This window comes from Stegastes partitus, unplaced genomic scaffold (assembly GCF_000690725.1).
Source record: "Stegastes partitus isolate 25-593 unplaced genomic scaffold, Stegastes_partitus-1.0.2 Scaffold76, whole genome shotgun sequence".
Lineage (NCBI taxonomy): Eukaryota > Metazoa > Chordata > Actinopteri > Pomacentridae > Stegastes > Stegastes partitus.
Window position 1 is genome coordinate 120,210 of NW_007577807.1, and position 15,424 is coordinate 135,633.

Below are 15,424 nucleotides of genomic sequence, written 5' to 3' on the forward strand. Positions count from 1 at the left end.
TGTTAATGTATGAAGATCTGCTTCATCTTGACATTTACTGAGGCTGTCAGACATTGGAATAAGTATGAAGCTGTAACTGAAACGCAGCCCATTAAGTCTGCACATTAACCGTCGTCACTAGTCACCTTATAGCTATTTCCAAGCTGATTATATAATCACAGCATTAGGATGAACTCAGCATATACATAAGCTAAAAGCAAAGGCTATGCTGTAAATTGAATGATGTTTTCATGTAAAATGGTCTCTCAAAGAGAAAACGTTGCTCCGTCTGTTCCCTGGTTCCAACAAGAGAAGATGGATTTAACCATGAAGGCATTCTCCAGGCTTCACTTCTGCTCTAATGGAAACTAAAGGTTAGTGTGGTTGTTTGTACGTCCATGTTAACATACAGTCTACGGCTAACTTATAAAGTATATAAAAGATCCATGTTATATCAACCATGAAACCTAGAACCAACCCATCAGCTCACATCTTCCTTATACGATCCCAGAGGAATAAAATCCTTCCTCACAGCTTCCAGAATAAAAACACAACACATGACCTCAACATTTTCTACATCAGCACGGTGACACATCGAATCAGCAGAGGGGGCAGAGGGCGGCGGCGCGCCACCATCACAATGCAACGCACAGCCACAACAAAGTGCCAAATGACAAAAACAATTTTGCATTATGTGTGTGATGATAATAATAATTCGGTTCCAGAGCGCGGCCTTTGGAGAAGCCATTCGCAACTGTTAAACTAAAAAGCATGTCCAAGCCAGTGACTGGGATATTAAAGAGAAAAACATAGACATAGAATTGGGAGGCAAAGAGACAACGGCACCGACAGGAAGTGAATCCAAACAGTCTAAAAATAGTCCTGTTCACTTTCTTAAGCACTTTTTTGTGACCTAAAGAGAAAGTGTCAGAGTTCACGATGAGCTGACGCTGTTAGCCTCAAACAATCAGATGTGACAGATTGTGAAAGATCTGCTGGAAACATAACTGCAAAGACATGTTTAATTATCTTATGAGCAATTATAACTGTTTACAGGAGAAGTCATTCCTGTCATCACTCAGAAACCACTACATGCTTCAGGTCTACTGCTCTCCTGGTTGAGCTTCCTCGCTTTATCGAGAACTCCTTTTACAACATCTAAACAACTGAAGGCATTTTATTGAATATTTACTCACTGCAATGATCTAATTTCCCCGCTAGCTAAACCTCTAATTTTAGTCTCACTTTAAAACATTTTTTGTGAAACAAGTATGACAAAGAGCCTGATGAGGAACCAATGGACCACCGAGTGACTCTGTTTCTTTTTCTTCTTCCACTAAGCAGCCACAATAGCAGTAATCTTGGTCTGAATTGATGTTGTGCCAATATTATTTGGTAATGTGAGAAACTGCTCACAGATTGATCAGGGCTGCCCCAATAATATCCAACGACTTTGGTATTTATGAGTTAAACCAGGATGGGTATAATTATCTCGTGACCACCTGGAGCAGCGGTGACGGTGCTGAACACTGTAGCCCTCGAGGCTAACGCTAGCCACAGATATTAAACTGATCTTAAAATCTCGCCTCCAGTTCTTGCCTCAGAACAGACAAACTGTATTGATCTCTCACATCTCCCCAGGCGGCTTCTCATTCAGACTCCTTCAGCCTTTGTTTTTTCTAACTGCAACGTATTACTAGGATCATGGTAGGTTGTTGTCTTCACTTCATTTCCATCTGCTTCCCTAAAACATCAGGTGAGGTGTGCGCCGCTCCCTTAATTGTCCCTCTGGCAACAATAACCTGAATACATCCTTGTCGCGTGTGATGCACCATTATTTCAAATGTTTGTTGTGTGCATGTCTGAGAGAAGGAAGAAGAATAACTATGAAGCTTCTACTTGCGTGTGATGCAACCCGATTTCAGAATCTGTTTTGGATTTTAAAGCTCTTGTTTTGAGCTGGTTTTACATCAGCAAAGGATCTAATAATTGGACACCAAGGACATCTGGACAGCACACCGCCGCATTCATTTATTCGTCCCATTTTCCTCACAAAAAAGAAAACACCAATAAATAAAAGAACATTTCTCGCTAAGCAATTGATCAAATGATTACTGAGTGGGTTAAAAGTCACCCTTCCAGAAGACTGCCCAGAGAAAATGTGCACTTAGGGAATGGGCATTGATTAATCCCAGCTAAGAGCAATTATATATATTCCAAAGCCATAGGTTACGCACAAATTATGCCGTAATCTGTCTTTAATTAATTTAGGGGTCATCTATTAAACAAAATAAATGTCAGGAAAGCTCTGGCTATGCGGCTGCACCTGCTCCCACCTCTTTACCAACAGAAAGTCTGCCACAGCTCCTGCAGAACAGCCCAGCTACAAAAACTAATGTTGGACAAATGCATCACATCACAGCAGCTGACAAATGTCACAGCCACAAGTAATGACAGTGCTCATTCCTCACCTAACACACATTTTCATATGCGTTCCCCTACTTATGTTCTGTCGCTGTGATATGAAACTGTGATGGAAGGGCCACGCTGTCAGCCGCATTAATGCCTTCTGAGGCCGAGCAGCTTCTCCTTGTGATTATGCAGATTCATGGAGCCTGCCGCAGTCGCACAATGCCTTTCCTGACAATACAAGAACTATGGTAATTCAAACATATTGCCAAACAGCATACTATTTCAAACATTATGCCAAGTGTGCTGTCGAACCATCTTGGATGGCCATAAAGCCACAGACTCATTCTGCTGATTTATCCTGAGCTTCTTTGCTGCTGGCTTTATGTGGGAAAACATATAAATTAGCCATATAAATTAGACATGCCTGCATTTCCCCTACTGTTCATATTTACCATTTGCAGTGTGATTCTGAATCCAGCCTACTGTCATCCCTTCCTTCATGTTTAAAAACCTGTCATGGTATCATAATTCAATTAAAACATCCGCCATTATTTGTGCAGTAGGAGCGCGCACAAGAGGACAATTTGTCAGTAAATGCAAATTGTGCTTAAAATCCAACATGTTGGAAAGATCTATGGGACTTCAGACACACTGAGGGGATGATTTAAATAATACATGGTAATTGTTTTAGGGAGGAAAACCCTGTCTGGGAGATTTAAGAATAAGTTTAGACAAGGGAGGTTTGAGTTATGTACACAGAGAAAGGGAGGTTTCTTCCTACAGGCAGGTGATTGTAATCATAAACAAATGATCCTTTTTACCTGCATTTTATCAGTGGCAGTGTTCATTTCTGTAAGTATATGTTTGAAGCGATGTTGGGCCCAGTGCACACGGGGTTTTTTCTGTATTTTCCATTGTGTAATCCAGGTTCAGTGGACAGACGCCTCATTGACAAAAGTTTGCCATGAATGTGAGTTGTGGATTTCGATCAATGCAAGCAGCCAAAAGCTCTGATGCAAGAAAAAAGAAGGTGCAGGAGGACTGTGGCTCTCTAACTTTTCAGAGGCAACCATGGATGAAGCATAAGTAGCAACACAAACTACTAATCTTTGGCTCATATTTTTATCGATCCTTCTCAAGCTCCTGGTCCCAGACCTGCGTTCGATCTACTGCTAACAGATCCTACTGTGACTGAATGGAAAATAAATCATTCAGTAAGGCATCCTTAATGATATTTAGCCATGCACTCGTTGTAACTGCAGAAAAGCCTTTCTACGTGGCGTACCTCACCACAAGCTGTGGCAGCATCAAGGTTACAGCAAAGAACAGTCAAAGGTCGATGTGGCTGAGCGTACCATTGGCCAAGTACTGTAACACCAACTCAATGGAATAATATCATGTTTTTAAAGAAGCCTTATCCACCAGTTGGCAACTCTATACAAAGAATACATTCAGTTGTGCCTCCATCAGGCCTTGAACCGGCCTGGTGTTCACCAGCATGCAGGGCTGGTTCTTCTACAGTTTGCTCTTTGGCATACAACGACTTCTTCCTGTTTGCTCCTGCTCCTGCTTTTCTCTGTCGGCAGCTCGTCCAAGTTGTGAGACGTGGAAGTATCCAGGGATTTCCAAGCAGCAGCTCAGTTTCCAAGCTGCGTAGGGCAAATAACACTAAGGTTGAGTTGATGTGCCGGTTTGCACTACATTTTTCTCTAATCTGTCTGCCTCACTAACCCAACCGGGCAGTCTGTCTGGTGCTGGCGTCATGGCCGTCGCTTCCACGGCTGCTCAGAGACATTTTGTCTGAGAAAAACGAGAGTAAAATACAACTATTTTATCATGCCTGATAAAGGGCAAGACAGTGGTAACAAACTACAGCAAACACGAGGCCATATGCTCGTGCACAAAATGAATCTCAAGCATCCAGCAGCAGCCTCCGTGTGCACCGGTCCAGAAGATACAAGAGTACTTCAAATAGTTCTCTGCCTTAAATCACCGTCGACAAAAAATGTTTGAAGCAATCAGAGAAAAAAGGAGCAGAAAGCTTTGAGCCGGCATGCTGTTGCTCCAGGACAACGGATCCGTCCGACACAGCACCGGTGGAAAGAAGCAAATGTGGCTTTAAACTGTGTAGAAGGGCGCATTGTCCGAGAGCAACGGCACGCCAGCTCGGAGTCGCCCTCTCCTCACCATGAATGGATGAAATGAAGACGATGACATAAGGCTTTATAGCTCAGAGTCATGCTTCGAAATGGGAGCTGCACTCCTTGTTTTTGGCCAAGAACTATTTGATGTACCTTTATTGAAACTGTTGTTACATCCTGTTATTTTGGGCAGTACATTCTGCAGTTCCTTGTTTCTGTAAATGCCATCTCAACATTCTGTAGAGCGTAATCTATTTTTTAAAACACAAACCTTTTCAGCCTACCTCACTCTTAGACCAACAGATGGAGAACACTGGTGGGAGCACTAGCATGTCAGGTGAGACTGTTCCACATGCCTCTTGGGTCAGGCGGGAAGCCTCAAAAGCAGAACTTTGCTCAGGGCCCCAGTGAGGCCAGGGCTGGGAATACAAGGAGCTAAGGACAACCTGACCTGATGACTTTATAGCACCCTGAAGCTCATGTACAGAGTCATTTGGCTCCTTCCACTAAATACAGTTCTGTTATGAACATCACCAACATCTCGGATGATAGTTTACTGACTGCATCATGTAACACAGTCATAGCCAACATATGAATAAGGGGATAACTTCTTTATCTCCACTTCTAGCTCTGACTATAATGGCCGTTCACTCTATCGAAGGGCGTCTCTTGCTCTTCTTGTTTTGCTCCCGTACAGCTCAGCCTTCAGGGCGCATCACTGTGCTCCTCCTTCATTAGAAGGGATGGCGCCATGTTTCCTCCAGCCTGAAGGACACTTATTTGTGTTTTGTTGTTGTTTTTTTCACTGAAAGGGCATCTAATTCAGCTCTTCAGTATGTTATACTTACACTAAATGGCACTTTTCCCATTTTTTTTTTTCACGAGAAGGGTGCGCATGCAAAGTCTCCGGCTCGGCCCATTACGACTGTAACTCATAGGGCACTGCATTACATCTTCTTCATTTAAAGGGCACATCATGTTTTCTTGCTTGTGGGGGTACTTTAGAAGGCACTTTCACATTTTGCTCCAATGACAGGGAAAGGGCACCGACGCAGGCACTTCATTTCAGATTGTCACATATAGAAGCACTCTGTAGGGCACTAGATCCGGATTTAACCGAAACCGAGACAATCATTACAGAACTTTGTGCGGGCAACTTAGAGGGCATCTTATCTTGTTTACTTTGGGTATTTCCGTCTTCCATTAGGTGCATTAAGTCTTCTTCGAAAAGTCAAATAACAGCTCGCGCAAGTGAAAAGGTTGTTTGCAAGTTATTTCTGCATTTTCCTGATAAACAGAAGTCGTATCCGCTCCTATGAAAACATCTTTCATATTATTATATTACTTGCTGAAGCAGCCACTTACTATATTCTTATTATAGTTGCAGACAAATACATGAATGAACACACATCATTCACACCTTCCCTGTAAATACACTTTGAAGACGACAACATCAAACCAACATGAAAGTGACTAATTAGTTTTACAATCTGGTCTAATGTTTATTTCAACATGTTACATGGGAAACAAATACAACCCAGGGAGAAAACATGAACTGCACCGCTGCTCTAATCAGCCTTGATTCACTTGAAGGGATTATAAGTCCTCCTCTTTATTACTAAAAGGATTCTGCATCAAAAAAGAAAACGTGTAATCAGCCTGCTGGACTCCATTCATCTGTCTGAGCCGGAGACAGGTGGGTGTGGGAGACAAAGAGCGAAACACAGACACAAGTCAAGTCAGAGAAAAACACCAGGAAACAGGGTGTAAAGTAGATGATGTGAGAAAACACTGAGCTATATGTTCCTCAGAATGTGTGCCTCAGGTTGAATTGGTCACCGTTTAACAAAAGAAGCTTTAGAGTCACGGGGAAATAATAAGGACCTCCCGCACCACTAATGAGGACGTGTTTTAAAGCTCATCAGCATCTCCTCTGTGCTTGCTGCATTCCTAAAGAGCTTCGATAATCTCCCTGATCACATCCGTCAGCGCAGCACCGAGTCTGTCGGATCAGGTGAGCCTGTGCATGCATCTACCAGCAGATTCTGAGGACCTCTTTAAGCCTGTGTGGAGACAGACAGACGAAGCAGCACAGGCAAACTTGGCTCATGGTTTGGAAGTTGCATCATGTCAGCAGGTTTGATGACGAATGCTTGAATCAACAGATCGCAGCAGTTTGATCCCATACAGGTCCTGAACACTTAGCTGTTCAGTTTCAAATATTCTTCTACAGAAAGCAAAAGTTAAAGTCTTCTGTTTTATTATTTTCCATCATCATCAGCAACAGAACGCTGTCATGTGAATTCATGACATGTTCACGAAGGATCACATGAATGTGAGAAACACGTCATCGATGAGGGAGATAGGAGCTCCCCAGTTAGACACTGCCTCCGTCAAAGTGTTCATGTCCCAACAGGTCATCCAGCTCTGTCCCACTGGAGTCTCATTCTGCCTTTATTTAACACTGCCAGCCACAACCCTGCAGTCTACCACATTCAAGTCAGCATAACCAAGCTGTAAAGTGAGGAAACATCGTGCACTTTTGACATTTTAAGCAACCTGATCAATGAAAACGAGACACTGCAGGGTGTAAATAATGGAGGCCAGGTGTAGTTCTGCTCTACCTCGGGTGACTTTGACTTGTACCACCCACCCAAACATGTTTTTTTAGATCAAGCACACCCCCCTAATGGCAACAGCACTCTCAGACTGGAGCGGCCTCCCAGAGCAGCACAACGAGCCCCACTACACAGCAAAAAGTGTTTGGCAACGGCTCAAGCAACACAACAAAGAGCCCGAGGTGCTGACCAGGCACCCAAACTCCCCACATCCCAGTCCAATCGAGCATCTGTGGGATGCGTCGAAACAAGCCTGATTCACAGAGATCTCACCTGCAACCCACAGGACCCACATGATCTGCTGCCAACATCTCGGTGTCAGACACCACATGACAGCCCCAGAGGTCTGGTGTCTCTACCCCACAGAGCCGAGCTGTTTGGCAGCATGAGGGGGACCTACGCCGTCCTCAGCAGGGTGTTTAGGTTAAACCTTTTACTCCAGGTTTTTCTAGTTTCTTGATCTGGGGAGTGAGCAAATAGGTTGCATAAAATTCTCAAAGTACCAATAAAATATATTTTAAAAAATGGCATGCCAAAAAGAAAAAGAAAGAACAGAACGTATTGAAACGGTTTCAAAGAAAAGTGTTCAGAGTGAAGTCCTTGGACAGTCACACACCCAGACAGACGTGGAGCCGCCAAAACTTTCTGTATTTTCCTCTTGGCTTTCTCAGTTTTCAAGTTCCCCGTAAATGTTTAATGGGGTTGAAGTGAGGTGACCGTGGACGGACGTCAGTGGCGGTCAGAGCTCCTTGGTCTTCTGTGGTCTTCAGGTACAGGTTGTGAGCTGCGTATGGGCTCATTAGAATGAACGTTTCTGCATAAAGATGGAAACCAGAGGATGTCTCTGAAGAGCGGACTTCTCCTTGGTCACGGTTGAGCTGCTTCGCTGCAGTTTTACAAACCTTCCCAGACTCCTAGATTCCCAGCAGCATGTTTCACTGTAGGTTTGATTCACTACAACAGCATTCTTCCTTCTGTCGACTTCTCTTCATGCAGTCGTCCTCACACGTATTCATAGCCTCCCATTAAAGAAGTAAAAACTGGCGTCACTGACATAAGCTGAAACTGACAAAAGTAACAAGAAATAAAAAAACATAATGAAAGTCATGAACCAAGCAAACCAGCCTGATGGGAGCCGTAAACTAATATGTAGTTGAACAACCCTCTGAGCCAATCACTGCCATCAGGTGTTTCCTGTAACTCTCAGTCAGACTTCTGCACCTGTTGACAGGTGTTCTGGACCACTGCTCATCAGCAAAGTGCTCTCATTGGTCTGGGACAATTTGTTTTTTTTAAATTATCCCTTTCAACCACAATTCAAAAGCAACGTCTTATTTCACTAAATTATAATTTAACAAATTTTTATTTATTATTACTTTTTTCATTTTCTAGTTATTTGAGTGACTGTTGTGGATTTTACCTTTTCTTTAATGGACGGGGATGAGGAGGACAGTACATCCTTCTGTTGGTGCCATTAAGCTCTACCTGGGATCTATTGGATCCATTTTGTTTTTCATCATTCACTGTGAAATGCTGCTGTGTGTTCACCCAAGTTTGACCTTTTTAACCCCTCTAGAAGTGGTTTATTTGTGCTTGTTCACCAACACTACCAGACAGCATGTTTTGACTAACTGGTCGTCTGATGGTTTTGTCTGACTGGTGCTGCTCCGGATAAAACACATCCAGTCTCCAAACTGTTTCAGAGTGCAATGTGTTCCCTCTTAGAAAGCTTTACTCTGAAGACTGACCACTCCTAGTTGCTTAGGTAACATAAAAACATGGCAAAATGTTGATGTGGTCTCAGACGTTTGGAGCCGACTGAATAAAAACTATTCAGGATGCAGAGGAATCATGTATAAATGACAAAAGGCCTCCTGAATGTGGGTCACACAGCAGCATGCACTATAAAAGTTTGAGGTCTCCTTGCAGCGCTCAGAGGGGTTTAAATCACACCACATTCACCAATTAAATTGCTGAGTGCACACACAAACACGATCATCCATACTCCCTCTCTCACACAGACAAAGAAACGTACTTGTGGAAGCAATCACACGACTGCACAAGTCCGAGCCATTTCTTTAAGAGTGGGCAGATGAAAGATTCGCCACTGTGGTCTTTTTTCAGTCTAACAATGTGCTGTCCGCTGGTGACCATTTGTTTTCAAATGGAGGTACCTGCTACAAGCCACCCACTCTCTGACTGGAGACGAGACACACATACATCTCTGGAACAATACCCAATTAAAGCACAAGGTCCTCTCCATTTGTTTTGTATTCTTCTAACCACCCGAGCGCCCCTTGTTTCTTCCTTTCCACCCCCGTTTCTCTTCTTCTTGCCTTCTTTCTGTCCATCTACCTCCTTATTGCCCCCCTTCCTGGTGTAAAACCCCCACAAAAAGAGTATCCAGTTCTATTATAATTGGTTCCCAAGCACCCATTCAAAAACTATCAGTGCAGCAGCATCTCGGTTTGGAAGACAGGTCCCAGCAAAGTAAGATAAGTAGCAAGTATTACAGCCGGAGTGCAAACATGATTAATGACATGTGTAGACCTGTTTCTAAATATTGGGAAGTGGAGAGCGTACCTGGGGCAGCTCTGGCACACTTGAGATGATGAATAGAGCGATAGACTGTGCCAAAGACACAACTGCCACCAAATGGACAATTAGGCGCGAGGCGAGACGAGACGAGATAAGAGGCCGTGCAAAAAGTAAAGCAAGAGGAGGGATTCTTCAGGTCTTTTTGTGGTTAGTTCTCTGGTACTCTGTAGAGCTAAAATGAATCATTTGGACCTCTTTATTTGTTAAAAACAACATTGTTGGTGTTGACTGGGACACTGTTCACTTTACTACGTGGACACATTGAGCACATCGCTGCAGTGACGATAAAGTCGTGTCACGGCGTCATCTGTCACGATTCAAAACCCGGCGACCTGTTCTATGAAACATCTCTCACACAAATTAGTGTGCACATCATCCTAATAATTATTCACTAGATGAAGTTTGTTCTGCAGGAAAAGAGGAATTGTTTTGTTTGTTTCCTAACATAGTTGGTTTTTCATGCAGGAAACAAGACAACAAAATGTGTGAAGTCTCTGATTCAGGCCGACGCTATTGGAGGCCTTATTTACTGTAATTTTTGTGCAAACAGAACGTTAAAAAAGACATTTTAATAAACTAGTATTATTCTAAACAAGACCAATGATTATTATCATTTAGTCTGTCAAACCTGGACCCTGATGAGTATGATTATTTATTAAAGCTTAGTTTCCAAATGTGGTTGATTTATGAATGAATTTCTATGTGAGGAGCAGCTGAAGGTGAATCCTTCAGCTTCAGGCAAGCAGGTGACCCGAGGCTGCTCTCTGATTGGACAGTCAAGACTTTCCACTGTTGTTTTCATTCGTAGCGCATTGGTATCGGTGTAGATGTTTTAAAGCATAAACAAGATTGCACATTTCTCTGCGCTGTCTCTCTCCTTCACACATCATTAAGTTCAGGTGGCTGGCTTTCACTCCCACTCAACAGCTCTCCAAAAAGTAAATAAATCCTGGACTTGCATACGAGGTGGACAAACACGATGCTAATGTTGACGTGTGTCTGCTGGATGTGCATCACAGCAGGCAGCTGTTTGTTAGCAGGTTCACCATGATGCTGTCATGAGAAAAACAATGTCAGTCTTTTGCTTATATGCAAACAAAGCCCTGCTCCTTCTGGGATTCCTCGCTGATCAGACAAAGATAAAACGACATATTGCTTTTTCCACCAAGTCGTCTTTTGGATTTGATAAGCAAAGCGGTGATAATAGAGAGGAGATGCAAACCGGGGCGGAGAATAAAGTCGCCTCCGTCCTCATGGGACGTTAAACTCTGTTTGATGCGAGCGGTTAATGAAATAATCCTCTCGCTGTGATTGCATTCGTGTATTTTCCAAAAGTCTGCTTTTCAGGAGCGAGGCCAGCGTTCAGACAGAACGCCGTAATATTTACAGGTATGGCTGATGCCCCATAAATCGAAGCGGGCATATGGAGCAATATGTAGGCAATTACATTCAAGGTAGCAGGATCTGGATTGAAAAAGTGTCGAGTTGAGTGAGAAATTGTCCTTGGGCAATGAAGAGAAAGCCAATCAGACCGGAGCGTTCTGTGTACAAGCTCCTGTAAATTTCCTCCTTTTGCAGTATTTACAGCAGCACCAATGTCCCGCGGGGATTTACGACCAGGAGGAGTGACGTCTGAGCAGAAGGTTTGCATAAACCAGGTTCCTATAAGAGGACAGTGATGGAGCTGTGGCTCTGAGCGTGGAAGGTTTCAACACGAAGCACATTGTTGAGTTTTTTTTTCATTTTCTTGTTAAGATATTTCATTAAAGAACATCAAAAGTAGAAGTTCCTTCCTCCCAATGTCCTCTAGTCTTCTTTTCTTTGGCAGAAGCCGTCTGTAGCTTCATTACAGCTGAATGTGACAGGTGGACTGGGCCTTTTCTGCTAATTACCTCGTGGCGGAGCAGGGAAATAAGGGACATTGTACTCTATCTGTCAATTCGTGACCTTCTGTACCTGCCGAGATACTTGGCAGGAAGATGAGTCTTGATGACGAACCTGAAGACAAATAAAAACACAGACGAGCACAAGCTGAAGAGGCAAAAGAGAAAATGTAGAGAACAAGCGAGAGGGAGATTTTAATGAGGAAAATGAGAGGGTGGGGAGACGCCGAGGCTGCTGCTGATGAAAGAAGAGATTAAGAGGTGATGGAAGGAGAGTGAGCAAGGTGGGGAGAGGGGGATGTAGCGCTTAAGGGAGAAGAAGAAAAACAAAAAGAGGAGGTGGTGGTGGAGGAAGGAAACCAGAGAGAGTGATGATGATGTTTTTCTTTTTTTTCAAAAGTTTTCCAAGTTTAAAGAAAATGGTAGAAGTTGGGGGTGAAGAAAAGATGTCTGCAAGGGCTGATCGTATCTGCAAAACAGCCCCGGGTGGGAATAAAGAGACAGTTTGGGAGGCTGAATCATAGAGCGGCTGCACTTAATCACCACAATGGCCGATTGTACGAGAACGTGAAGAGTGGGATGGGGCGAGTTCAGTTTTATTTAGATCGAAGACGCTATCCTCCTCCTCCCTTTTCACAGAACAGGTGACGCGCTCAAAGCAGCAGCAGAAGTGTTTGCGGTGACATTTCATTGTTTCAGTTGTCATGCAATTTTGTTATTGAGAGCGAACATGAAGGAAAAGCCGGGCCGGGTGTGAAGCACCTCCAGAGAAAGAAGTGGAGTGAAAATAAAGACGTTGGTGGAGGAATAACAGGCAGGGTGTTTCCAAGAAGGTCGAGAACATCACAGCAAACTTAAACCGTCGCTACAGCAAAAACAGCAGTAAAAACATCATCATGTGAGCGCTTAGATGTTTAAATCACATAATATCATCAGGAGGGTTTCTCATTGGTCGCTTCTGCGCCGTGACAACAAGCACTAAGCAGCTAAAGTCCTAAAAAACTATCTGACAAGCAAAACAATCCCACGAAAATAAAAGCAGAGAAGCAATGATTCAAGACAGGACCTGTGATTAAATGTTTTTTTCCTTTTTTGTCAACAGATAAACAGTCAGACAAACGAACCAATCACTGTGTTTTCCAATGAGAACGCGTCACGAATCAGTTCCAGGAATCATGACAGCACTCCATCTCAAACTTCCTCTTCATATATCTTGATATGTTTACTAAAGAACAAATGTTGGATGATATAATTGATGTTCATTAAGTGGACTTTCTGAGGAGAGGCACTCTGTTGCATCACTGCAGCCTTTTCCATTAGCCTCGCCATGGAGGAGAGCAACATGTGCAACCATGGCAACCGTACACAAAGACCGCTACAGCTGTGGCCTTGATGTGCTCAGAAGACAGAAAAATCTAAATCACAAAAAAAGGAGACTGAAATATAACTGAGGGTGACGACAATAAAAATGTTTTTGTTGGCTCAACCTGATACAGATCAGATGGTGAAAACATGAAACTGCATCGTGGAGTCAGTCGGGAACTAAATGAAAATACAAGAACCGAGGCAGCTTTTAATCCGCAAGAGTAGCTGGGAGAGGGCTGGTTACACCGGATATCAGCTCAGTTTATTTTCTCTGTTCGCTGCACTTTTAATATCTTGATATATTTACTAAAGAAAAAACGCTGGATGACCAGTGTTAGTGTTCATTAAGCGGATTTACTGAGGTTTTATCACAAAGAAGCAGCAGGTTTTCCTTCCCCAACTGGCACCAGTACCCACAACAGTTCACCCATCCACATCAGGACAGATGTGGGACCCAAAGAGAAAAACACATCTGTCTGGACGGTGTGAAGCTGATGCTCTCATAAGACGTCTTTTATTCATTAACCCATCCAAGGGTCTTCAACACATTGAGGTCGATCACCTTTTCTATGATCAGCTACACTTTTCTCAGCTCCATTAGTTGATGTTTGTGTGTTAAGGTGGTCCAATTAGAAAGTCTGTCTACCTGGAGGCCACCAGCTGTACAAAAAAATGAAGAAATCATGAGAGTGACTGTGTGAGAGCACCTGACTTCCCTCCCAACCCAGTAAGAAGGAAGAGACCAGTTCTCAGAGTTAATAATTTGCAAAATCCCCTTTAAAGGACTGTCCTGAGAGCATCCTTTTTATTCTTGGTGACCAGTTCAGGAAAGGTCGTTGCTGACTGGAAAGAAGGCTCCCCTTTAAAGTGAGCTGCAGTAACAACTGAAATACACTGATAGCAGTAGGAGCAGCTACAGAGGAGCCAAGAAATGACAGAATATTGTTGTAGTAGTAAGAATATCTCCAGTATTGGTATACGTTAACGAGCTAAAGCAGTCCTGCCCAATACGCAGTCAGTTCGACCTGCTAAAGGACTCCTGAAGGTGGCATCAAGGCCTCAGCAGGAAGTCGTGAGCTGGAGCCATCTGTGATCACTTCAAGCACATCCCCCAATGCCCTGAGTCTGGTTTATGGTTTCTCTGTTTGTCTGCAACCTACAGGCCTTGCCATCTGAGAGATGCTCCAATCAAGTCATCTGGCCATGAAGACTCGGTTAATTACACCTCCCACATCCAGCATGTTGATCACAAGTACTCACTGTTCACTTGGATGGCAGATCTTGATCTGCATCACTGCTGTGAGACAATCAGGCAACAAAACACACTTATTACACCAGTGATGTCCAGAGTGTTTTCAGAGCTGTTCCTTTGGCTTTAGAAGACACGCTGATGCACAAAAACTACCGTCAACTCCAATCACACATATAAAGACGATGACACTTCTTGGAATAACCAGCTGGGGTCACATGGAACGCATTACGTCACTGATGGAGGCATGTCATCAGCCCAACGTCATGTTTTTAAGTCATTCTCATAGAATTCAAGCTGGTAAAACAGGAACTCCAGAACGTAAATAGAACATTTGTGTTAAGTTTAATGCACTAGAGTAGACGTTCTTTGGGTTAGAGCTTGTTGGAGTTGATGGGCTGTCTCATCCTGGGGCCTCCAGAATCTCAAACACCACTTGCAGGAGATGGGTACCAAGTGTAGTGAAAGTCTTTACAGTCGAATTAGGGCGACATTTGGGAGAATACGTGTTCAGTGACCCCCTGGCTGAGTGCTAGCTCTGATGGTAGTGGTAGACATGGTAGAAAAAATGTGTTTATCCTTTGTCAGAGGCAGGACTGATACCGGTTGTTGTCACATTTGTGGTGAATTACACTAACAGTAGTGATAACAATGGTCACAGCAGCAGCAGTGCTGGAACTATGAGTGAGACGGGGGGAAGTTAGCAGCTACAGCACTGCTAATAATGGTATCATAAGGGAGAGTTCTGCAGGCAGAGATCTACTTTACACCATACATCTGAAGTGACTTGAGCATCAGTACCAGGCGTGGCAGAAGGAGTAGAGCTAATAGTTACCCTCTGTATGTCTGAGGTGAGCTGCAGCAGTGTTGGAGAAGCTGTGGCCCTCAGAGTCTCTGTTCCTCTGACCGGAGAGTTCAGACTGACGTAGGCCACGGCGCTGCTCTGGAGGACCACGCTGTTGTCCTGGAGGCAACACAGAGACAAACAGAGGCCGTCACATTCATCGTATGATTGTCCTCATCACAGCAGTAAGTCCACTAACAGGCTCCTTTCCAGTTTCTAGGATTAGACTGTTGTCCTTGGCACGTCTTTAGTTCTGATGTCACACGCAAAGTATTTAATCTCATCAAACACATCTGATTAAACTTTTAATCCTACCAAACAGAATACATAAGAAA

General features: G+C 43.6%; 1 protein-coding gene across 1 annotated transcript in view; it reads right to left on the minus strand.

Annotated features, from left to right (window-relative positions):
• naaladl2 (N-acetylated alpha-linked acidic dipeptidase like 2) overlaps positions 1-15,424 on the minus strand; it is a gene marked incomplete at its 3' end in the record, with an annotated part of 308,732 nt that overhangs the window by 119,225 nt on the left and 174,083 nt on the right. Inside the window, exon 10 of the mRNA XM_008276546.1 lies at positions 15,081-15,209. Coding sequence (XP_008274768.1) covers positions 15,081-15,209 — 129 coding nt within the window. The remainder of the gene's footprint in view (positions 1-15,080; positions 15,210-15,424) is intronic.